This window comes from Epinephelus fuscoguttatus, linkage group LG21 (genome assembly GCF_011397635.1).
Source record: "Epinephelus fuscoguttatus linkage group LG21, E.fuscoguttatus.final_Chr_v1".
NCBI lineage: Eukaryota > Metazoa > Chordata > Actinopteri > Perciformes > Serranidae > Epinephelus > Epinephelus fuscoguttatus.
Window position 1 is genome coordinate 18,844,505 of NC_064772.1, and position 15,596 is coordinate 18,860,100.

At 41.3% G+C, this 15,596-nt stretch overlaps 2 protein-coding genes across 3 annotated transcripts in view; one reads left to right on the forward strand and one right to left on the reverse strand.

Moving 5' to 3' along the window:
• The window catches only part of acad11 (acyl-CoA dehydrogenase family, member 11), a 30,129-nt gene that overhangs the window by 6,041 nt on the left and 8,492 nt on the right, over nucleotides 1-15,596 (forward strand). For both annotated transcript variants that reach the window (XM_049564583.1, XM_049564584.1), the window contains exons 7-13: nucleotides 632-753; nucleotides 967-1,073; nucleotides 1,507-1,624; nucleotides 2,070-2,147; nucleotides 3,749-3,887; nucleotides 4,219-4,326; nucleotides 5,231-5,329. In XM_049564583.1, the coding sequence (XP_049420540.1) occupies nucleotides 632-753; nucleotides 967-1,073; nucleotides 1,507-1,624; nucleotides 2,070-2,147; nucleotides 3,749-3,887; nucleotides 4,219-4,326; nucleotides 5,231-5,329 (771 nt within the window). The remainder of the gene's footprint in view (nucleotides 1-631; nucleotides 754-966; nucleotides 1,074-1,506; nucleotides 1,625-2,069; nucleotides 2,148-3,748; nucleotides 3,888-4,218; nucleotides 4,327-5,230; nucleotides 5,330-15,596) is intronic.
• On the reverse strand, nucleotides 10,380-14,340 carry ackr4b (atypical chemokine receptor 4b). Its single transcript, XM_049564587.1, has 2 exons — nucleotides 14,030-14,340; nucleotides 10,380-11,719 (listed from the first exon to the last, which is right to left on the reverse strand). Exon 2 carries the CDS (start codon nucleotides 11,708-11,710, stop codon nucleotides 10,595-10,597), a length of 1,116 nt encoding a protein of 371 aa, XP_049420544.1. The 5' UTR covers nucleotides 11,711-11,719; nucleotides 14,030-14,340; the 3' UTR covers nucleotides 10,380-10,594.

Here is a 15,596-nt window from a genome sequence, read left to right on the forward strand (position 1 = left end):
TCACCCCCTGAAACAAAATTAGTGTGTTGATAAGTTACAATTTTAAGGTTTTGTCCCTATTCTCAAGAAAGGGTGACACGTGTAAACCATAGGCTGTATAACAATAATTGGCGTAGCCGCGGTGAGGTCACCCATTGGTTTGTGGACTCTAGTTATGAAGACTTCGAGTTTGACATTTGAGTTGTCGCCATCTTGGATTTTTGGAGTCTGGGTGGATCTCTGAAGGAGCAAGGGGTGAATCTGACTGAGGGCTCAAGCTGATGCCTAGCAGACAGCCTGTCACTCAAAACAGCCATGTCCTTAAGTATGCATAACTTTAAGCCTGAATAAAATGGGTGAGTTTGGTAGTGAGACAAATCCGCCCTCAGTACAGTTGTCATGAACGGGGAAATAAGCTATAGAGACCAAAACTGCTTTTTGCACCACGCTGTGCACATGTTTATATCTGCTGTGAAGTTGGGCATTTCAGTATGAGGATCCACAGGGACCAACTTGCTTCTGGAGCCAGCCTGAAGTGGCCATTTGAAGAACTGCAATTTTTGGCATTTCTGTGTTGGCTTCATTTTTCAGCTTCTTGGTGTAGAAACTAATTGCACCCTTTTATCTCCTTGTCTCTCCAACTAATGAGCAGGTATACCAACTGTGGGTGACCTGACCTCCATGTACTGCCGTTGTCGGGGGATCCCATTTGCTTTGCCACAGCTGAATTTCTACCTGGCCCTGTCTATCTTTAAAATGGCAGGAATTTCCCAGGTTTGTACCTGTTTATATACAAAGGTTAACTACCATTTTATTCCTGTTTACCTTGACATATTGAAAATTAGTGGAATTCTCACTGTAGGATTACATTGTTGGGATAATTCAAGTATCTTACAGTGGATTGGTAATGTCATCTCAACTACAGAGGGGCCTAAATGGATCTGGTTGCTTTCAATTTAATATTTATCACTCTCTTTCATCCATCAGGGTATCTACACACGCCACCTACTGGGTAATGCCAGTGCTCCCAATGCAGCTGAGTTCGGCCAGTGTGTGGAGCCCTTGGCTAAGGTTGCCTTGCAGCTTGCACACAGGTCAGCTGGCTTTTAGAGTTGTGTAACAAAGTGTCTGTGGTTGTTTGTACATGACCCATTGTATCAATACAGTGACTCAACAATTACTTAAAAAAGATGCTGGATGTTTGTGTTGGATCTGTGCTGAAAATGTCTCTCTGACTCATTTCTTCTTTTCTGTGTGTAATTTTATCCATAAGTTGTCACAGATACCCAGTGAGTTTGGTAGAAGTGTCCTGGTAAGCTGTAAAAGTGGATAATCCGTATTAGACTGTCCAAACTGTCTGTTTTCAATAGAGTATTGTCCAAATTCAGTGTTATTGTAGGCCAGGAAACAGATTGATTCCACCTGCTGACTTAATTTAAGACAGCAACAGAGTTGGAATTTGGCATCCAGCTGCTGCTTCCGTTATTCCCTGTTGACTTTTAACGGGTGAGATGTGTTTCTTGCCAGGTCTGTCGCAGGCCCAACAGAACGGTCCGATGCTCTGTTCCTTCAGACAGCTAAAGGTCAGGCTGTTCTCCAGCAGGTCAAAGACTTCATGAGACAATACGTGCTTCCTGCTCAGGAGGTCAGTGCCAAGAGCTGCCGAGAACAGAGGAGAGATTTGTTTGCTCAGATGGACTTTTAACTTTCAGATGAAAGGATTTGACAGAGCACACCAGCTCATTCATGCAATCAGAATTAATTCATCGGAGCGAGAGAACAAGGAGTCTATTGATTACATGAATTACATTGCACGCAGAATCATCCTCACTGGCGGGGCATCACAGCGGGCTTAATACAGCGCAGAGATGACAAATCTTGTTCGGCTTTATTAGTGGGAGCAGTGGGCAGAATGGTGTGTGTTTTGTGTAACAAAGCCACAGATTAGTTTCTCCTGTACAAACACCTGCAGACATAACTACATCAACAAACTGTGAAGTAGAAGAAATATTTCTGTTTTTTTATTTTTTTATGGTACAAGTGAGAGGAAATAGATTAATAATGCTGTCAAAAATTTTGTTTTTCTCCAGGAAGTTGCAGAATACTACTCCAAACACGCTCAGTCTCCACAAAGATGGCACACCCCACAAATTATAGAGGATCTAAAGGTACGTAATGATCTCTTTAAACAATTTTCTCTTATTTGGTGGTTACATTTTCAACAGACACCTGTCCCAGTTATCATTACCGATACAACAGAAATATTAGAGAACAAAAGAAGCATTTCGATATAAAAACTCCCATCAAGTGTTACAGGTTTAAGGGCCAAGCTTATTCAACCTTGTCTAAACATTGCACCTCCCCTCTAAGTCAGCTCCACACTACAGACCTTGCAAGAAGCACTCAGTTTGCACATGCATTGACACTGTACAGGAAATAAATTGTGCTTTAGCAGCTAAACGATGCAATGATTTAAAAACGTCTTGTTTTGAATAGCAGAATGTTCCTGAACGACTGTACATATGCTTGCCTTATGTTAATAGAGGGCCCACAGTATCGTGAGAAAAAAACAGTTTTGTCCTGCTGAGAGAAGACAAAGAGCAGACGCTATTATCTCAACCTTGAACATGTGTATGCAGCTACCAGCATGCCTGTCCAGAGCTTGTTATGAGAAAATGCACTAGGGGTGTTTGTTACTTAGTATAAAGACAGATTGAGATTGTTATGAGACTGAGACGATATTTTGCTGTGTGACTTTCATGTGAAGGATTCTCTCTCCGTGTAGACTAATTCCAACTTATTTTCTAAGAACCTAAAGTAGGCAAAAAACTCCTACTACAACAATCTGAACTACGGAAAGGCATTTTTATTTTTTTATTCTATTTTTTTTAGTATATTCAAGTACTAATATTAAATTATCATAGAGTATTAGAGGACTTGTAAAAAATAAAATTTTATGTAAGAGTTGGGTCCAAAATGATCATCCAAAAACATGCAGATTAGGGTTAGAGTGAGCCTCTGTGCTACACAGACTGTAGAGATAAGCGTACATAAAGAGAGACCATACCCCCAAGCATTGTTTATTTTGTCAAAATACTTCCAAACATTACTCTTATGCCTGGTCTCCATTCTGCCTGTATGTTAGATCAAGTCATGTCCATCTGAAAACAATGAAAATTATCTACAGCTTTGCAGATCTGTCATTTTATTATATGGATCTGTACAGATATTCATAGATAGCAGTTCAAAACGTGTGAACTTTTAATAAAGAACAGAGTCAGGGTATCATATGTATGGCGTATATGTATGTATGTTGGCAGCATGGTGGTCACCTCACAGCAGAGGGATCTTGGTTCAAACCCAGGGTGTGGATTTCTGTGTGGAGTTTGCATGTTCTCCATGTGAGCATCGGTTTTCTCCAGGTACTTCCTCCCACAGTCCGAAGACATTCAGGTTAATTGGTGACTCTAAATTGTCCGTAGGTGTGAATGTGAGTATGAATGGTTGTCTGTCTCTATGTGTCAGCCTTGTGATAGTCTGGTGACCTGTCCAGGGTGTACACCGCCTCTCACCCAATGTCAGCTGGGATAGGCTCCAGCCCCCCATGCCCCCCAACAGGATAAGCGGTTATGGAAAACAAATGAATATGTATGTTGTTTTTATTACAAAGCAAAAAGAAATGTGATGGTTCTGTACATTGGAAAAAAATGCTGACATCTAAAGCACATACTCATGCTCATCCCTACTCTGTATGTATCTGCATATTCAGGTGAAAGCCAGGGAGGCAGGGCTGTGGAACCTGTTCCTGCCTGCAGTCAGCGGTCTCAGTCAGTTGGACTATGCCTACATTGCAGAGGAAACCGGACGCTGCCTCTTCGCCCCCGAAGTCTTCAACTGCCAAGCTCCTGGTAACGCATCTTACATGGTGTCCAATGTTGAGATAATTTAGAGCCCATGGACAATATGACAGATAATACTATACCCTTATGTTCCACATAAAATCCTCTGTAGACAGGTAAATCCTCTCCAAATGTCAACATTTCAGCCTTGTTTAACAGACATACATTTTTGTGTTTATTCACTGTGTTTGAAATATAAACATTCCCCAAATTGGCCCTCTTACAGTATTTGTTTGTCACATGAGATCAAACAATATTACTAATGTCTGTAAGAACATGTTATTTCCAAAATGTGGCTCATACTACTCTGGAAGAACATGTGTGGTATGTTTCTTCACAGACACAGGAAATATGGAGGTGCTCCACATGTTCGGCAGTGAGGAGCAGAAGAAGAAATGGTTGGAGCCTCTCCTCGGAGGAGAGATCCGCTCCTGCTTCTGTATGACAGGTACTTCAATGACCATGTCCGTCTGCATCACTGACAGAGTTTTAAATATGTACTTCATGTCACAGTGCTTTACAAAACGCTGAACAAAGAGAACATACCATATCCTCTAGAGTCACAGTGGAGATATGAGTGATGAAAGTGTGACAGATGTAATTTAAGAGGTGAAATAATTTACTGTGTGTCGACTCGAGCTGGTATCTTGAAACACTTACTGGAAGCACCTTTTAGAAGCAGTGTCCTGCACAGTTACTTGTGAAGTTCAGCCCTCCAAATATGTTTTTGTGTTTGTTGCCAGACGTTCTGGTGACGGTTCTGGTCATCAGTGAGCCAGGTAGCACGGCTGCTACCGACTCTGTTGTTTGGGAGTTTTACATGTCAACTGCAAACATGAGCTCACTATGAGTAATTTCTCCCTGTTTTCCCCCTTTTTCTTTCCACACTGCCTGGAAACCGCAGCATGCTGTTGCCAGAGGTGATTACAGTGGTGGGTGTGAAACTTCCCATGGTTTTTCGTAAACACAGATGTTGATAAGTAGTGTTTTGGGGATGTGTTTTGGGGATGTGTTTTGTCACCGGTGTGGTCGATTTATTACACTGGATGACGAGGAACAGGAACAGGAACCTCCATCTTGTGCTCATAAACAATCGTGACTTCTGACTTTAAGAGTCATCTGCTGTAGAGTTTCAGTGTGAAAACGTGTGAGTGCGTTCTATTTATTTTAACCACTCTGCCTGTGGTTTGAGCTGGAATCCAGATTTTTTGGAAAAGATGGAACATAAAGCAAAAGCAGGGGGCTGGAAATGTAAAATCTGTAGGATTATAAACATCATTGCTTATTGTCTTTTATTTAGTGTAAAATTTGGGTGTTGTGAGTTTTAAGCTGACCTGTCATCCTTTCCCCAGAGCCTGATGTGGCCTCCAGTGATGCAACCAACATAGAGTGCACGCTTTACAGGGATGAAGACAACTACGTCATAAACGGCAAGAAGTGGTGGAGCAGTGGTATGTCCAATTCTATTTCCATTGGTTATATAAGGAAAAATACATACATAGAATTCCACTAAGAACACTGAAGAGCTTTGTGGTCCATTTAGGACGGAAAACGCCATTAGAGAGCATCAGACTCAGTAAACAAGGAGTCCTTTTATGTGTGCCTAGTTCGATTTGCTTTAAATCATTATGTGAGGCAAGTCCTCTTAAACCAAAGAATGTATTAAAAAGAGTAAAACTGGAAAGTTTATTGTCCAGTGTGTGCCCAAGAGCTTCTCTCAGAAAGCCATAATTTTATATGTGATCAAGATGTTGTTGTGACAAAACACTGCAGACATAAATGCTTACCCAGACTGCAAACATGTGGACAAAAAAGGCAGATGACTCCTTTCTAAGGATTATATAACATGAACTGCTTTTAAAAAGGTGAAAAACCTTGGATCCATTTAAATACTGGAAAATATGTTTCAGAGCTGCTCTGGTTGGCCAGTAGGCTGGACTGGTAAAAGGTCACGGATTCAAGCCTCAACACAGTCAGTGTGCGTTTATCAGTTGACATTTTACCTCTCATCGATGAATCATTTTCATTTTAAGTAAAAATAAATGGCTTTCTTTCACTGTTGATCCTTTACTGATGTGACTAAGCCTTAATTCTTTAGATTTAAGTGATGGTTATCACTTAAATATCTAAGACTCGTATTAGTGTTTTGAGATGTTTATCTTGCACCTCCTAAATCACCATGAACTGAAAGATATTCCAGATGTTTCCTCTGACACAGATGTGGTCTGAGGTTTTGACTCCCAGTTTAAAGGAAAACAGTGGCCTGTTGTTTTTGTCGTTTTCTCAAATCTGCATGGAATTCCCTCTCGTCACTGAAAATGGAAAACACGATGGTTTACCAAAAATGAGCAGAATTATCACTTTCAAATGATGGTCTTGATGAAGCACACAGCCTGTCACGTAGGTCCATAGTTTCCATTTCTCTTTTCCTTGGAAGTGAAATTTCTATCAGTAGAAAAAACTGTCGTCTGCCAGCTTGAATACAGTATATCTCTCTGTTAGGAAAGAATGCTGATGTGTTCGTTTCATACTTGCTGTGACCTGTGGCAAACCACATTATTCAAGAGAGGAAATTGGAGGGATTTGTGCCTCTGCAGTGTCCAGGCACTCTCAATAGAATTTACAGCAAAAAGAGATGTAAAACTAGATGGGGTGTTAATTGAAATTAAGTTGAAGGATGATGTTTTACTGTGGTCCTCAATTTTTCAAGTATCAAATTACATTGCTGGTGTTTCCCAACATGCTGTCCAAAGCTCTTGGCAGCCTTCAAAACATTTTTTTTGAGATATATATATTTATTGCTTTTTTAGAGCATAGAAAACCATAGGAAAAACAAAGCCAACAGGCATAGCACATCATATGTAACAGTGGCCACAGTCAGAGTGATTAGTATAAAGTAGTAGTAGTAAAAATTAAGTATATGTAAGGAGGTGAACTAATGTAACAAGCCTGCAGAGGTTTCCTCATTATTTTCAAATAACTGGTGAAGGAACCCCCAGCGGGCGCCACCTTGTTGGTCTGTTTTGTTGCTGTGTGGCTATTCTTCTTTGTTGGTTACGGCCATCTTAGGTCACAACTTCTTGTCCTTTTCTGAAAGGTAAGCAGTGTGAACTGTCTCTCCAGTCTAAAGATAGGAGAAAAAGTTATTGTTTTGCACTATCCAGTGGATCATTTCAACAAATATGAAAGCTAAGAGCTATATTAATGTGGTGGTGTGGTTATTTGTGGAAGAGACAACTGTGGAGTTTGTTAAGTTTATTACCAATGTATGTGGTGGCCCAGAAACATGTTACAATTCCTGTGTGAGGAAAATGTTCTGGTTCTTTTCATATTATTGTTCTCTCACACATGCACAGACACAGTTACACTCACTTGCTCATTTACACCCACATGTACTCTTTTACTCTCACTCACGCACATGCAGACACACACTCACACTCACTCGCTCATTTACACCCACACTCTTTCACTCACACACACACACACACACCTACACTCACTCTTTCACTCATACACACACATACTCTTTTACTCTCACTCACTTATGCACACATCTGTTAACTGCTGGTTATGTTAACACTGGTTACTGGAAAAGACCATGGGAGATGTTCTATTGCAGTGTGACATATTTTGTATTGTAAGCGACAACTTCTTGTCCTTTTCTGAAAGGTGAAGCTTTGAGATAAAGACAGCTCGACTCAGATCCTGTGTTTCCTCGCCTGGTTCTTCTCTCCGTCTTCCACCACCCAAAAAAACAAAACAAAATACACAACGCAGAGACTTTATAGGGAGACTGAGGGCCTAGCCGGACCCATGCTAGAGGGAGCTGACTTCAAGGGTTACATATACAGAAAAGGGAAAGTATACACAGCAAGGTGCTTCATCTAAAAAAAATATTATTACAATAGCCTTCACCCTGAAGAATTTCAGCACAACACAACACCTCTGTCCTCTTTATTGAATCTCAGTCTCTCTAGATGTAATTTCATTTAACCATAAATCATATGTAGAAACAGAGTCCATCTGCCACACTTGGAAAATTACCTTCCAAATGAAACAGCCATTTTTGGGGATCTGCTGTCAGAGGATAAGAAGCGAGTCGCTCCAGGGATAGCTTTGAGTGGACTAGGTTCAAAACATTTACCCTTAAGGAGGATTGGTTATATGTACAGTATCTTTTCCCGTAGAGAAGACTTGCCATCTCTGGCTTTTAAGTTGTATTTCATGATAGTAATTACATGGCTGTTCCGGCATTATGTTGTAGAAGGGGGTTTTTTTTTGGCTTGTCATGGAATAACCCCACCGTAAATGGAAACAAGGCCCTATCCGCTTACATGCAGAATGTTGCCTGTAATCCAAGTACACTAGAGTGACGCAGTTTCCTTTCCTTTGCTTTCTCTTGCGTCATCTGGAGCAAACTCCAAGTAGCTAGATGGGAGGGTCTGTGCTGTTGTTGCTGATGTTGCTAGGGCAGCTCTGTGGTGTGGAAGCTATATAAGACTGTCCCAAGGGCACGACAATGTACTAAAATTGTTCCCAGACCTGCAATCTTTTATCTCTTAGCCATAGGCATTTGTATTTGCATACACACTCACACAAGCACAGATGATGCACACGTGTTTAACATTATTAGTAGTTGCTAGTGAAACTGAATTGCCACACAAGTCTTTATGATTTTGGTTTCCCTCAGGTCAAGTTAAGCTTGTTAGGTTGAAGAATCATATGATTAGTTGTTAAAGGGGCAGTGCGGCCCAAAAATTAAAAATAACTATTTTTCCTCTCACCTGTAGTGCTGTTTATCAGTCTAGATTGTTTTTGTGTGACTTACTGACCGTTAAAGATATCGGCCATAGAGATGTCTGCCTTCTCTTGAAGATAATGGACCTAGATGGCACTTGGCTTGCGTAGATGCACGCTTCCTTCTGCAACTGGTTAGTGATATGGTTGGTCTAAAAACAGCAATGTCTCTTTCCAGAATTCATGACCCGGTTACTAAAGATAATCCACAGACTTTGTTTCATGTAGGAACTTTCTTCTTACTACTACACTACACCCACCAACCGTATCACAGCAGAAGGAAGTGTGCATCTGCTAATGAATGAGAGGCTCGCACATGTGACAGCAAGACATGTAAACATTAATGGCTTCCTCCTTGGCTGAGCTGTAACATTAGCTGGCTCAGTGGTTCTAGGTGAGCTAGTAGCAGATACACACTTCCTTCGACGTTTTGATACAGTTGGTGGGTGTCGTTTGGTAGAAGAAAATAGTATCTACATAAAACTAAGAGACATTGCTGTTGAGTTTTTCAAATGTATTTTTTTGATACTTTGAGCACCACAAGCTGAGTGCTGTCTAGTTCCATTATATTGAAGAGAAGTCAGACATCTCAATGGATGTAGATCTAGATGAATAAACAGCACTACAAGTAACAGGAAAATTACTTGATTTTGGGCTGTACTGTCTCTTTTAGTGAATAATGTTGAGACGTGATGTCTGACAATAATTACTCAATCATTTACTGTTTAAGAAAAGCCTGATGTGCATCTGAGTCAGACCATAATGAATTCAAATGAAATGCAGATTGTAGTGGCAGAGTTTAATGATGGCTGTGTTCCATGTTTACCTAACGAGTACACACAACTTAATACATGTTTTTCCCGGGAACCCAGTCATGCATCTGTCTAGAGAGACAAAAGTTAAGGCTACAGTTTCAGTAATCTCCAAGCAAACACACCTAGTTTCACTGAGTCCTTCTCCCACGCATCCAAGTCATTACAGTGGAAAGAGGGTGACTAACAGGAATTGTAGATGGAAAGAATTGTTAAGACTGGAACCATTTTAACTCTAAAGATCTTAATGAACTATCTGCGGTGGATGTGGTCAGTGGGCTTTGCCAATTTAAGCTGACCTCTCTGTCATAGCTGCAGTAGTGTAAACAGGCTTGAGTAGAGCACTGTAACTCTTGGACTGTGGCCATCCCATGCTCAGGGCTTATATTTGATATGCAGTGAATGCATAAGGGTTAGCTTGAGCGTAACATTATATGATGGCACTGAGTAATTTCAAAGGAAAAAAAGATTAAAGTCACAGTTTTTAGCAGTCTGCAGAGAGCATTTATATATCACTAAAATGTTAAGTAATAACATTGCGCTCCACTGCAATCCATTTGCTCTTTCAAGCTCATATTATTGAAATAAAATAAAGATGAGAGTATAAAAATGTCAGTCAGGCTTACAGTTCCTCCAAGGAACATGGCGCTTTGTTTCTAGTTTTATGACCTGAGGGGGTCCTTCCTGCTGTTTGCTGTTCTCTTTGTTTGGCAAATGTTTTTCGACTCAGTGGGTCACCCACTGTGCAATCAAGCCACCCCTCATCCCAACCCAGAGCCACGGGATGTAGTAAAATGAGATGCAGATGATCTCATGGAAGGCAGCGCAGACTGTAAGGTTGCATTGGATTTATGGTGAAGATTTAGTTGCAACAGATGTTGGTAGAGGCATGTCACTGAAAATCTTTCTTTTATTTAGGAAAATACATAATTTATACAAAATACTTTGCTTCATTAGCGCTTATAAACTCACTGTACATATATACTTATTACACTAAGCATTAATATATATGATTATTGATGTTTATATGAGAGTAACGATGTGTAAATATATATACATACGATCTTGTTTAGGTGCTTACAGGAAAATAGATAGCATGTTTGAGTCTTAAATAGTAAAGGTGCTGGTGTCTTGGTCTTCTGAACCCGACTGGGATTGCGTTTGAGTGCGTGCATTGAGTGCAATCTCCACTGCCGGCTCCTGGTTGACAGGTGCTGGGTGTCTCCCAAGTCGCTGTCCAAGGCGCTTGACAACCTTGAGGACATGTCCCCTGAAGGATGATCCAATGAAGGCGTAGAGTAGGGGGTTAATGCAGGCGTGGGCCAGCGCCAAGCTCTCTGTCACTTGGAGAGCTCGATCCAGGCCCTTGCTGACCTCACAGTCAGTCACGAGGATGTAGATGATGTCCATCGCTCGGCACAGCTTGACCACGTTGTAGGGCAGCTGGGTGAGCACGAATACAGCCACCACAGCCAGCAGGACACGCAGGGCACGCCACTTCCGTTCCCTCCGCACACCGGCTGCTTGGCTCAGCGCCCGCCCAACCCAACAGTAGCACACCATCATGACCAAGAAAGGTAGCACGAATCTAAGGATCACCTCCAGCAGCTCCAGGGCAGCCTTTGCTGGTCGGGCCATGCTGTGTGGGTAGATAGCTGTACAGGCTATCCTGTGATGGGAGTGCTTTACTGTGGAGAAGATGAGTTCAGGAAGGCCAAGAAAGCTGGCTACAGCCCACAACACCACACACACCAGGAGCCACTGTCTCCTCACCTGGGGACTTGTCCCGGTCCTGCCCATTGTATTGTGGGCTACAGCGCGGTAGCGATCCACGCTGATACACGCCAGCAACAACATGCCACAGCTGAAGTTGGTACTGTAGAGGAAGGAGGTGAGCTTACAGGCTCCCGAACCCAGCATCCAGCCATGGACGGCATCGGCCGCCCAGAAGGGCAGGGTGAAGAGAAGCAGCAGGTCCGAAATGGCGAGGTTAAGGATGCACACATCTGTCAGGGTTCGTAGTCGCAGCTTTGATGTGTAGACCACCACTACCAGGGCATTCCCAGCCAGGCCCACCACCAGAACCAGGGCATAGATGACCGGGAGGAAGACACCGGCAAAAGAGCGCACTTCCTCCTTGTCACAAATGCTGTGTTCGTAATTGTAATCGTAACCGTCAGTAAAGTTGGAGTCTTCATCGTCATGATAATAGAAATCTTCCATTTTTTTTTGCTGTACAGAGAAAAAAACAAAGCACAGTTTAGGGAAGCACTTGTCTCAGTTTTAAAAAGGGGAAAACAATTTCAATTTGTCCTTTATAATTGCACATGCTGTGACATATGGGCTATGTAACCGATCTATTGTATACAAGTGTAATTTGCATGTTATCTAACGAAACAAGAGCAGAGTGCATTTGTAAACCATGAGCTACTTTTCATCAGAAACAGGAAAAGGGAGTTCTTTCTGTATTCTGCATGAAAGGAGGTTCTCCTGCATGGTTTCCCTAATGGCTCAAGCCTTGTCTGTCTGAATAGCGTGTGGGCTGGAATAACCACAGAGAACAGAGGACAACAGACTCGCAAGGCAGCTGATTACCTTTTGAATTCACTTAGTTTGTATTCTGCTGGATACTAAGTGATCTACAGGCTAGAAAAATGGCAGCATTCACAGCTACTCTAATCACAACCTCTGATTTTTACTCAGCAATAAGGAAGATAAGTATTCATCATGAAGCTGTCATATTTTCCCAAACGCATAACGGTGCTAGCTGCACTGCACACTGATAACATCTACCAAACACTATGTAGGACAGTCCATTCACAGCAAGTCAACCTTATCTGATCTATGAACACATTGATCCACATGCACACATCCAAGTGTTTTTCTCTCTCCCTGTGACTGATGTCATTTCCCCTGTGGGTGACAAAGTCAAGAACGACAGGAAATATGTGGAGCGAGGGATGAGGATGACACGTACGCCCAGCTAAGGTCTCTTGCCAAATTCAAATCCAGGATGTTGCTTTTACTGTATATGGTATGTGCTGGTTCAACAGGACATCCCATTGAAGTGAGACTTTCATCCAGAGTCATTGTGTTGTTAACATCCCCTCCACAGTCATTCGCTCCAATAGAGATGTCGTGTGTACTGAGGACGAGTAAACACAGTGCTGTTTGTATGTGAGTGTACATGCCATGGCGGCTTTTACCATCACTGATCGAACACAGATAATTCATGTTGCTTGGGAAAATATCTAACCATCCCCTAAGGAACATCATGATTCAACTGAGCTTGTAGTGCTCACCTCTGTCATATAGTTTGTATTTTATTCAATTCACTAACAAGTTGAATTAAGGAAACAGGGAAACACATCCCTTGATGGATGATATAACTCCTGGATGAGGGCCAGAGTATTATTCGTGGAATACTTTGCATCCCAGGATTGTTTTGGCAAATCGCACTTGTTGCTAAGATGACAAGTCATTTTATGAAAAGTGTCCAGGTTTGTTATGTAATAAGTCGTTATCTCCTATATGGGAGGAGCAGGAGTTACCAAAACAGATGTTCATTGAAAAATATGTCAAGTATCCCAGCGCTGTCAACAGCTGGGTTTCATATGTAAGAGGAGCATAATAGGTGGATAGTTCTTGTTCTCTAATGCAGTTGTTTTGGTTATTGGGTCTCTGCGGAGAATTACAAAAGTCGAGTAAAATAACAAGTGACATCCCTCATATTTGTATTTGATTCAGTAGTGTAATATTGTGATGAAAAGTTATGATTTTGTTTGTCACTGATCATAATTGGAATGTGGGCTTGTTTTACTGCTGTTTGTACAAACATTACTGACGTTAAACTTCTTACAGCATCAGAAAACTTCAGTCATTTTAAATTTTGCTATTTGGTGTTATTCTGTATATTGAAAAGCCAGTCAGACCGTTAATTTGTGTTTTGATCTTTTTGTTTAACAATTAGATTCCACATTGCATGTTTAATTTATTTCTTGTTACAAACCACAAAGATTGAAACAGAATCCCTGAGACAAAGGTCCTGTTTATCCCGATATCTGTGCTATAAGCTATACTAATGTTACTCCAACCCCGAGACAAAACAGTGTGTTTTACATAAAGCAAAACAAAACACTATACAGACAAACGCAAACAGGTAAACAGAATGCATTAGGCTTCATTTAGCTTGTTATCATTACCTCACCGTGGTTATAATAATGTCATAAAATATCCTGAGCAGGACTTTGACTGTTATCACGAGTGAACCTTTGACTATCGCAAAAACAAAGCATGGTACTTTTCAATGTATATCATGGGTTAATAAGTAAATGTTAAATGTAGATGTAGCCAGCATATTAAAAATCAATACTCTATATACAATACAACTCTTTTAGCGCATAATATGGCAAAGAAGATAGAAGAAGAAAATTACATACCCAGATTTTTTACATTCCTCTAGGCATAGTTTGACTTGTTTGCAGCTGATGAAAAAGTAACAAAATATTGGGTAAAGTGGAAAAGTTGAGAAGATTTTCTTACCTTCCGTTTGGTCCTTTTTTGGGGATTTGTAAAGTTGGTGATATCCTTTTTCAATCACACACAAACAGTGAGGAGAAAAGTTGTATGCACCACAGGGCTGAAGTGACTGATCTCTTTTCCTAAGCCCGCCCCCACTCCCTTCACTGCTGACAGTTTCGCAGTGGAGCACCTCTCTTCACCACGTAGCTCTTCATGCAAGTGTGTGTGTGTGTGTGTGTGTGTCTCCCTCAGACTGTTTTGATGCAGGTGAAATGGATAAACAAAAAAATCTTTAAGCCTTTACTGTCTGTTATGACTGTATTGTGCAACACACCGCACAAAGACAAGCTGTTTACTAGTCTCAGATAAACTGTGAACTTAATCTCTCCCTCATGATGTCACGCAGGCTGTGCCCTGGTGGCTGCCCTTTGTTCGTGTCTGTGCAAGAAAACCCATGATAAAAGGAGGATATAAAGTAACATCCCATTTATGAGGCTTATTGTTAATTGTGGTTTGCTGGAATGTTTCAGTGTGCTGACTAAACTGTTGACCAGCCTCACTCGCATTAGCAGAAATTCAGTGGACTGAACTATTTTAGATGCTTTTAACATGAAATTCATGAATGAAATTTCAATTTTTTGGTTTCCTGGGTTTTCCCCCACGAATACTGTTCCTCATTTCAGCTTCTCAGAAACAGTTCACTTGTTTTTAATCCCTCTCTGTCTCTCACTATTTCTTGTTCTCTTTCTTATGTGTCTGCATATAAAGACATTTTCTAAAAATCAACAAAGCAAACAGATTTGGGAGTAAAAAAATACTCATACAAAAGCATGCGTCCGTATTTTTGGCAATAAAAGGCATTCTTTTTTGACGTATATCATGCTGATATGAAATTAAATGGAAAAAAAACAACATAACATATTTGGGTGTCACCCTCTCAGCAAGAGGGATTACTGTGCTGGGAAGGATTATTTTCATTCCAGTGGCGACAGGACATGTTTGGGCAAAGCTGTTGTATGACAGCGAGGCTCACCTTGTATCATGGACGCTTAGACTTATGTAAGGTTAGAGGAGAACCCGACCTGCTCCCGAGCCAAAGGCACTTTCCTAGATGTGGTTTTCGGGTGGAGTCGGGAGTGCTTTGTTGGAGTGCAAGCGCGGTCATTTAGTGTTTGCTTAAATTTGTGCAATCAGAGACGGTTGAAGCGTTCACATGCACTCACGCTGTGATTCTCATGCTGTGAATATTCAGAGACTGTTGATGTCTCTGCCGTTGCTGTCTGGTGTCCATATGGCCTGTCCTTAGGGGACAGTTTTGCCACTTGGACAGAAGAATAAACAGGAAGGCAGACCATGGGTTCCCCTGTCTGTGCCTTAGGGACCTAAGGCCACATTGGTCTGACAGTGGACTCCCAACCAGGGAAATTCCAAAGTGTTCTGCATTTGGTAATCGTCAGCCTGTTCATTTGAGCTATGTGGTTATCAAACATTTCATATCATCACAGCGTTTTTACAGTTTCTAGTTTCTTTGGTATCTTGTGAAATTATTTATATGATGTTGCCCTCTAGTGGGTGTTTTTTTTTTTTT